A 10000-nucleotide genomic window follows, 5' to 3' on the forward strand; every position below is an offset into this window, starting at 1 on the left:
TGCATTCGAGTGCCACACGAAGACGTAAGCTGGAAACTCTGAGCTCTTCACAATGCGATTCGTCGTTTCGTTGCTCATCTTAATATCGTCTCAATCAGCACTCACAGGTATGCACTGCTTATCATTTATAGGTTCAGTGTACCAGCCCCCATATTAGCCAATATTGTGCTGGGGTTTTGAAACATTTATCCTTACCATCAAATAGTTAGTCAATCCTATCATATGGAAAGCGATACCTTTCTTCTGTAATCTTTATTCTTTTGATCTTGAAGCATTCTCTTGATGTTTTGGAGTTTTGTCATAGTGTACTGTGACAACATTATGTGGTGAGGTTTTGTCATTATCAAGTGCACGGGCACTCAACGAGCCAAAACCCTTTGAGAGACATTTCTAGGTTCCTTGTAATTTATAAAGACTATCCAAAGAGATGTTCTTATCACCAAGAAAAATATGATCTGTTCGGATATCTTAGCTGAAAATTAAAGTGTCCGAGAATTTTAGGGAATGATATCTTCATTTCAGAAATTGTGAGTAATTGAAAGTTACCTTCTAAGAACTTTCAACCGAACCATTTTCTCTTCCGAAACTGCTAGCTGACGTTTTGAAGTGCCAAAAATTGCAAAAATACCCCTCCCGAAAACGTAGGTAACTACTTTTTCCTGGTCGCGAATCTTTTAGGCGATGTTTTAGTAAAGAAATCTATAGCTGTTAGGCAACGTAGAACCGAAATTCTTAGAACAGTTTGACTCTCCCGAGCAAGCACATTTTATTTCACCGAAGATTATGGTTGAGTGCCCGTGAGTCAGACATTATGTAACGAAATTTGCTGGTTACCTGTATGTTTTCATGATGATGTGCTGAGGTCATCTTTGGACGTGCTGAGTTCACTGATAATCACATAACGGGAGAAACTCGACACGTCGTAAAAGAACCTCACCACATAAAATGTAAACACAGCACTCTCAACACATCATGAAACACAACACGTAACCATCAAACCGTGTCACATAATGACAAAACCACACCACAAGACAAAACTTCAAGACCAAAGAATAAAGAATACTTAAGAAAGTTATGGCTTTCCATAGAATCATGCTAGGAAGAATAGGTCCGAAGTGAATCGTCATTTCACCAGCAAGAAATCTCTTTTTAAAGTTTATTTAGTGGCATCAATTGTTATCATGTAAAACCGTGGTCTATATAATTATGTTGATAATAATAATAATAATAATAATAATAATAATAATAATAATAATAATAATAATAATAATAATAATAATTCGTTTCAGGTATTCAATTCGTTTCAGTCTTTACACCAGAACGAATTCCAAAAGTCGCATATCAATATAATTTATATTCAAAATACTTTTGCTGCATGTAATGAACGTGCAGTGGCGTGTAAACGCAGACACAATAGACACAGATATAATGTGGTAATAGTTTCCGCTTATATCACTCACCAAGGGACAGTACAGGGGAGGCCGACTGTCACCACACCAATCCTTTATCTCCACTCCCAGATGGAGAGGGTTGCAATGCTGTTGAGGTTGCAAGAGCGGCAATATCCGAAAAAAGAGAGAAGAGAGCTTGAACTGTACAAGGGTTGAAAACCAAGAAATCTATATTAATTGGGCATATCAAAGAAGGTCCAGCTTTACCTGGGAAATCTTATCGATACATCAATAAATGTAATAATCATTTCGGTACTCGACTGGTGTGAAACCTCGTGACTTGAGTTTACACGGCGAAATTCACAATTCTAAGTACAATACAACGAGCTTGGAGTGAAAGTTTATTACGATGTGTCAGTCAGCCGTACAAATGCAAGACAATCCTATTACAAATGCAAGACAAGCCAACTATAATAACGAAAATTAAACGTAATCTCATGGAAGTTGTGCTACGCCAGATACGAAAAACCACTAAAAGACTACCCTTATAAGAAGTGGCCAAAAACATGTGGAAACGTATTCTTCGTTTAATGCGGCAGCACAAAACCCCGGGGAAAGGGTGAAAATAATAAAAACAGCACATAGAATGACCTAAGTCCCCCGCCAAAACCTTAAATACCCTTAACTAGTCCCGTGACAACCCATGAGCCTTTCCATCGTGCCGTCAGAATATAAATTTCTGACTAATTCATTCAGTCAATCAATCGTCATTGGCCTCAGAAATTACATATTCAGACTACAAAACAAGAAGCTTCGAGTGAACGTTTATGTAGGATGAGTCAGTCAGCCGTAAAAACTGCAAGACAATTCCACTAGAGACAAAGAAAGGAAAAGAGCAAGCAGTGTCACAATGAAGTTAAATACCAAGCTTCTTAGAGACCGACAGCCTAGATACCAAGCTGTCGTCCACATAGCCACTCTTAGCAGAAACCGACCCCCATCTTCCGTGCCTCTGGAAAACCCTATCGGGCACCCCTGCATTAGCGGCAGTAGACGCGCCGCCCGCCCTTATTAAGGAGTGGGTACTAAATGCAGAACTTGATGGACGAGAAAGCGAAGCTGATCTTTTCACGGATTTCTTGGCAGCCGCGGACTTCTCTTCTCTCTTTAATCAGTGAAATGTAATCCAATCAATTATGAGATATGCATGAAAACAAGATATTCTTGATGTGTGTATCACTGCGGGTGTACAGACCCTGAAAGATGGAAATTCACCAAGCTGTTCCAAAGCAAACAAAATGAGGTTTCAAGACAAACCACAGGTGCTTGATTTAACTCCATTGGAAGAAAGACTTACCGCATACCATCCATTTTATTACAAATCTGTGAGCTACCCAGAGGAAGTCAAGCATTTACGGTAACATTGTTGAGGCACTAGCAGATGTAAGTTCAACAGTAAATGTTTTACCTACGGTAGGTCCTTAATGACTCACAGACCATCCCAGTGAAACTGAAAAGAAAACTCTGCAACAAGCATCACTATAAATTTGAGAATGTCAGACCAAGGACAGATTTAGATGATGCTGATTATGAAACGAGTAAATTATTCCAAAATGAAAACATAGAAATGCAACAACTGAAAATTGGCTCCAAATTTTGATCCCAATAAATGAAAATGCAGAATGGTCAGAATTCATCAAAGAATGCCAGCCTGTTCAAACAATCTGCCAGTTGTGAATAAGAACGGCAACAAATGCCAGTACAGAAAACAACATTGTTACGAATGATAATGATGTGAATGAATCATGATTAGTGTGAAATAGACGAAGGGCCAGTAGTTAAAATGGACACCTTATTACAAGAGCCTGATATGACTAAACATGACGATTATATATTTTACGTGTTGCATCAGAAGAAGGAAATATACCTGTTTGTTCCTGATGTTTTGAAGAGTAATATTGCGGAAATAGTCAACATTTCTATAGAGTTGAATTCCGGCTGAAAGACGATCTGTATAGCACATTGCAAAATGACTCGGACATACTCTAGTGAAATGGAAGACTGCGAGTCTACTCTTATTGCACGAAGGATACAACAACGAATCTGTAGTATAATAAAAACATGAACTATATGAAAAAAAAAAAAAAAGACTGCAGAGAAAAACTCTCACTGCACTTTCATTTATACACATTAAATTTAAAGAAAACGACAAAACTTTTAAAATTACAAGACATGTTTCGACAGAAACTTCTGTCATCTTCAGTTGATTGATGTACAAAGCGTTAAGTTGAATTTAGAAGTCAGAAAAAGTGCTAATTATGCCAGTAACAACGGAATGTACATAAAACCTGACAATGTGAGAATTAAAAGGATAGTTTTAGATTACGTGATGCAGTTTAATGATTTAATGCCAGTTTAATGGCATTAAATCATTAAAAGTTGTTGATTAAGAGAAGGTTGTTCTCTTTGAATATGAAAAGCCTGTCTTATCTTGAGTTGAAAAGTCGTAGAGGCGTGATCTAAAACTGGAAACAGTCCCCTGAAGACAGGGCGCGACATCGTTCGGAATTCTGTAGGTGTTTGAAAATATGAGAAGCCCTATCAGTGACTAAGTGCTCACGCACGCGCGTGGAAAATGCCGGGATGTTTCGATAACAGGCATTACAGCCCGCACATGCAAACTTATAAACCACACGTGAACGAAGCCCGCCAGCGATAGGGTCTTTCACACCAAGCAAGTTGCCTATCTTGAAGGAGGAAAAAAACTAATTTGATGTCCAAATCATTGCAATAGCGCTTGATAAAGTGACGGATCTTTTTCTGAGTTACGACAGAAAAATGGCCTATGTAAGGTACATGTAGCTTAAAATAAAATATAGGCGAAGTGGGAAGGGAACCCTTGGGACAATGATTACTTAGGTTCCCAGTAATATTGACCGAAACGGAACCACCGGAACGAAACCACCGAAACAACGGAACGAAAGCACCGGAACCATCGAAACGAAACCAGCGAAACAACCGAAACACCAAACTAAAACCACCGGAACACACGAAACAGCTATAAAAACTTGAACGACTCGATTGCAGTATAAAATTTGACCTCCCGGCTGATTGTCGCTTATAATAATTTCTCGAATGGTTTCCTTCAAGTTTTCTGATTCAGTTGCTCTTCATTCACAATCTTTGCAGATTCCCTAAGCACACCAGAAGATTCTTTCATTTCATCATTTTCACGCAATGATGCGCACACGGCGAGCAAGTGAAAACGAGCTTGGAACAGTGCAAAGACCAAGGCAACAAACAAAAATAAGAGGAGACAAAGTTATGATAAAAAAATGTTAACGTATTTGTAAATTATTGTATTATTGAAATGTACTTGCATTTCGAAGAGATAGTTAATGGTGGAGACTGAATTTACCAAGTCTATTGTGTGCTTGTGTAGAAGGGAACAACTTTGAACAAAACGACTAATTTTACTTACGGTGAAACTACATCACGAGTGAAAGAATTTCAGAAAATCTCGCGATCTGCATGGTCATTATGGCTGTTTCGATAGCTGTTTCACAAGTTTCGTTTCGGTGTTTCGATGGTTCCGTTGGTTTCGTTCCAGTGTTTCGATGGTTCCGGTGGTTCGGACGGGGCCCGTTCCGGTGGTTTCGGTGGTTTCGTTTCGGTGTTTCGATGGTTTCGGCGGTTCGGACGGGGCCCGTTCCGGTGGTTTCGGTGGTTTTGTTCCGGTGTTTAGATGGTTTCGGCGGTTCGGACGGGGCCCGTTCCGGTGGTTTCGGTGGTTTCGTTTCGGTGTTTCGATGGTTTCGGCGGTTCGGACGGGGCCCGTTCCGGTGGTTTCGGTGGTTTCGTTCCGATGGTTTCGTTTCGGTGTTTCGGGTTTTAGTACATCTCAAATTTTTGTTTTGTGCGACCCTGTTGATAATAATTCAGGGCGCGCACGTGGCGTCGTCTCGGTTGTTGTTTTGCACGTAACTTGTCTGTTCTGCAAATCATGCAACTTTTTCGGAGTTAGTGTTAAAATTAACGTATTGAACATGAAACTTGAATGTATTCAATCACTTGATTATTAACATTCAGGCCATGGCGAAGTCACGGCCGCACGGGCCGACGATGAAGTGTGTATCGATCGCTTAAATCGTAAATTACACTTCAAGTGTTGTTAAAATAAATGATGCTCTTTTATTTTTTTTTTGCTGTGGAGATCTAGATACTTTATCAACTGGAGCCAACAGTTCCTACAGCATATGGATTCCTCGAGACGTTTTCAGATGTGATCGATGGAGCTTTGAAAGCCCATACATTTTGATCGATGAATCAACGGCCATAACAGTTTCAAAGAAATTGATCATTTTAAGTACATATTCGTGAGGAGGGATAAGACTTTATTTTTATGCAATTTAGAAATCTGAAAGGGTACTGAGCAGCAATTAATAGGCAATAGATCGAATATTAATTCTTGAATATTAATTAGCTGGATCCCCAAAATTTTGCAATGGACCCCCAAATTTTTCAAAAAGGGGTCCAGAGGACCCCCAAATTTGAAAACCTGGATACATCTCTGCTTTTCATATTCAAAGAGAGCAACCTTCTCTTAATCAACAACTTTTAATGATTTAATGCCATTAAACTGGCATTAAATTATTAAACTGCATCACGTAATCTAAAACTATCCTTTTAATTCTCACTTTGTCACGTTTTATGTACATTCCGTTGTTACTGGCATAATTAGCACTTTTTCCGACTTATAAATTCAACTTAATGCTTTGTACATTAATCAACTGAAGATGACTGAAGTTTCTGTCGAAACATGTCTTGTAATTTCAAAAGTTTTGTCGTTTTCTTTAAAATTCTGACTTGCCCGCTGATATCAAGACCCTTTGGAAACATTCAATTTACTTAGATACAATATTAAATTCACTTAGATGCACTATCCGCATCTATCATCTCTATTAGTGAAAAGAGCATCATCAGCCTTGTAGGGCTATCAAATTGACACTTATCCACGAGTTGGCCATTGGCTCCCCATGTTTTCTTCAGTTAATCGTTGGATCCCTTTTGTTTTCTTTCTTTTGCGTATTCCACTCGTTTTTTGGCTCTCGCACCTTGAAGATCAAGGATATTGTTCAGTCCATGCCCTATTGCTCTTTTGTTCTGCAAGCAGCATAATTTCAGCGGTTCGATTTTAAACCTGTGGACCGGGCCTGTCAACAAATTGCAGTTATGGCTTCAGTAGTTGGTTAAAATTACGGTTGTATTTTTCCTAGCTAGGTAGTTAAGCTTTACAGTGGTTTGCATTCACTATTCACTTAGTTAACGTTTTACTTGACTCAAAAGCATCATTTTGAAAATATTTCAAAGAGTGACTTTCGATGTCTCAAGTTACTGCTCGATTGTTTTTTGTTTGTTTGTTTTTTTGCATTACTATTTCGCTTAGCCGGTGATGGCTTCAAAAATCACCCTAGAAATTTTTAGGCAAAGGGAAAGTTAATTGTTACTTTCTCTGGCGCGTTTCCCCGCTGGCTGCATGAATTTGCTTCGATTTACTGATTGGTTCCTTTGTTGTTATGCGTCTGTTTCGATTGGATAAGCCGACCTTTGTGCTTTCATACGGTACCCAATTGAAAACCGCGCATGTGTTGTTATTTTTAGACGTGGCAGCGCCAAAGGACACCCCTGGATCGGTTCCCGAGAATCAGGAAAGCAGCAAATGGTTCACAAATGGCGTCAAGCTTATAAAGGAAAATCTGAACAAGAAGCCAATAATCCACACGGCCAAGAATACAATCATCTTTCTCGGAGATGGAATGAGTGTTACCACCGTAACAGCTACTCGGATCCTCGAGGGTCAAATGAGAAATCAGTCAGGAGAGGAGAACGTATTGAGTTGGGAACAGTTCCCATGGACCGCGCTTTCTAAAACCTTTAACGTGGATCAGCAGGTACCAGACTCCGCAGGGACAGCAACGGCCTATCTTGAAGGAGTGAAGACTGATGCAGGTAGGAGGGTGTTGGTTGTGCAAACAGGGCTGAATAACGTCTGCGCATGTGCTGGCTATCATGGCCCGATCGATTGCGTGCGGCCTAAGTACCACAACAATCCTTATGAAAATGGCGGCGTTTTCGAAAATTCTCGTGTAGACCCCGGTGTTTTGTAAAAAAGGAGCGTTTAACTAAAAACGGGAGCTTGACGTTTTCAGAGGAGGTCCGTCGAAAATAGGTCTTTCCACACCGTTTTGTACAAAAGGGTTTAAAGTATGTACAAAAGGTGAAAAAAGTGCGGAAACCCGATAGTTTTTTGCGCGAACTTTATCGATTGTCCATCGGAGAGATGAGTTACGTGGGGTTGATATGGGTTACGTTTACTTTGTTGTTGCTGGGGTGTTATAGAAAGCCCACGGACCGGATTTGTTGGTTTGTAAAGCGAACAAGAACTGGGGAAGTATGCCAAGGTCCCCTGTGGCGATTTGACGAGGCCATTGCCCGATTTGTAAACCGAGATTTAAATTGTTGGGCCTGTACTCGACACTGGATGAGAGCAAGCCGTGAAGCAAACGAGTATTGTTCCTCTCCATTTCTTGAACACTCCCCGCAGCTGTCTAAAAGAAGCATCCCGAAGAGATTTTACCATCTATTTGATAGGTTAGGAGCTAACACCCACAATTATCGGCCAGAGATACGCTCGTGAAATAAAGGCGTTACGATAGCAGACAATGCCTTATCAAAGCAGTCTTATTACATTCCACCAAAGGTCAGTGTACAAATGTTTATTGATTCTCTTCCTCATTTTATTTTTATCCAGAAAATTAAGTCTTATATACTAAGGGGATATGAAAATTATTACATAAAATATATATGTAATAAACAAATTAATTAAAAAAAACATTTAATTAATTAATTAATTTATTTGGTGTTACATAAAACAAAACCTTCGTACTGCGTTTTTTATTATTTTTATTACCTTTTTTATTGTTATCCTACTTTTTATAATTTTATATTTTAAAATGTAAAGTGCTTATGAATATTTTATACAATTAGCGCTATATAAAATTTAATTATTAATTTTTTTTACCTCATGACTTCAAAGGTCAGGACAAAAATATTTTTAGAACCATTCAATAATATTGCTTGGCTACTGAGCACCAACTCCACCTCAACCAGAACAGCACAATTTTATTCATATCAAACAGTGTAACATTCATGAAAAAAGCACAGGAATAATTGTCTTGGTGTGTATCTTCGTAGGACACTTCTTCAAAGAATTCCAATCAACTTGAGACAGCCCTGGAAAACAAGGAAAGTACACGTTCAGCTTCAGGTACACTACCAAGCACAACTTTTGTACAGAATTGATGCATTTTGCTTTACAAAATGGCCAGGCTCATACTAAGCTGTAAAGGAAAACAGCACGTGACTTAAACTAAAGCAAGGCACAGAAATATAAAAATTTCTGTAAATTCTATTCTCCAACATATTTTTTGGCAGTCTGAATATGTTCCCTCCTAACTTGCAACAATTTTGTTTCTAGAGCTCAAATTAAAAAGCATAAATTTGAAATATTTGAGGTGATATTTAAGCATATTTTGTAAACAAAATAACTATTACCTTTGTTTGTTTTGCAGACATCACCTTTGACCAGCTGGTCACTCAATGCCAGACTGCTGTGTTCAAATACTATGACAGCAAACCTGAAGCACCACTGTATGATCCAGTTATGATGAGGGAATTTTGCGAGGAGAATGCTCCTGGACTGTTTGATCTTATTTTAAGATCCATTACAAGAAATGACAGCAGAATATCACCAGACAGGGAAGCCCTACAAAGGCAAAGAACAGTGTCACTGATTCACATTCTTTTATATTTTAGGTTTGTAGTTAAAAATTTATGTTATTTAGGGAATTGAAGAAAACCTGTGAAGTACAAAGTACAAATCTTAGAGTTGTAAAACCACAACTTAATGTAATGAATCTGTATAATAAAAATTATAACAGTGTCATGAAAAACTGCTGTAAAATAGATGAAATGAACTTATTTGTACAGGTCACAGAAGACATGCCAGCTTCAAAAGGACAGTGGTTTGTACTCGTCATTTACTGGACTATCCTTACAGGGATTGTCTCCTGGACCAGTCCTTGGCTTTTCAGTCAAGCCTAGAACACAGTGCAAAACCTGAAGAAAGGCATGGCTAAAACCGGCACACTCTGAGCAATGCCCCAAGCAATTACAAGAAGTTCTTAATGTTCTTAATGTCCTAAGTGTCGTAAGATAAATATCTCCACAAGTTGTCAATGCTAGCAATCGTTTTTTTTTGTTTTGTTTATCTGGAAGCGTGAAATATATGTTTTTGTGTGTCTTTTGAGGGATTTTCTTAGTCAGGGAGGAATGGGTTCTTAATGTTTTACGTGGGGGCGGGCTGATTGTTAACCTCGTAGGGGACCTATGTCCTATTGTTGATTCTACCTTTTATGTATTCATACTTAATCAGTAAATAAATAAAATAAATAAAATGTAATTGAATAATATCAACAAAATAGCACCAGATAGTTTTAACATAATTCCCTTAAACATATCTATAATTAATAATAATAATAATAATAATA

General features: G+C 38.5%; 1 protein-coding gene and 2 long non-coding RNA genes across 3 annotated transcripts in view; 2 read left to right on the top strand and 1 right to left on the bottom strand.

Annotated features, from left to right (window-relative positions):
* Positions 1-10000, top strand: part of LOC138052441 (alkaline phosphatase-like) — a 25006-nt gene that overhangs the window by 6 nt on the left and 15000 nt on the right. The window contains exons 1-2 of the mRNA XM_068898937.1: positions 1-107; positions 7053-7400. The exon at positions 1-107 is cut by the window's left edge and continues 6 nt beyond it. Coding sequence (XP_068755038.1) covers positions 53-107; positions 7053-7400 — 403 coding nt within the window. The 5' untranslated portion in view covers positions 1-52. The remainder of the gene's footprint in view (positions 108-7052; positions 7401-10000) is intronic.
* Positions 8556-10000, bottom strand: part of LOC138052444 (uncharacterized) — a 2443-nt gene continuing 998 nt past the window's right edge. Inside the window, exons 2-3 of the long non-coding RNA XR_011133073.1 lie at positions 9006-10000; positions 8556-8684 (exon numbers count right to left, since the gene is read on the bottom strand). The exon at positions 9006-10000 is cut by the window's right edge and continues 291 nt beyond it. This is a non-coding gene — a long non-coding RNA (uncharacterized lncRNA). The remainder of the gene's footprint in view (positions 8685-9005) is intronic.
* LOC138052445 (uncharacterized) lies at positions 8571-9574 on the top strand. The gene is made up of 3 exons (XR_011133074.1): positions 8571-8718; positions 9023-9266; positions 9441-9574. It is a non-coding gene; the product is annotated as an uncharacterized lncRNA (long non-coding RNA).

The sequence above is a fragment of the Montipora capricornis genome, chromosome 6, assembly GCF_036669925.1.
Source record: "Montipora capricornis isolate CH-2021 chromosome 6, ASM3666992v2, whole genome shotgun sequence".
In the NCBI taxonomy this organism is placed as follows: Eukaryota; Metazoa; Cnidaria; class Anthozoa; order Scleractinia; family Acroporidae; genus Montipora; species Montipora capricornis.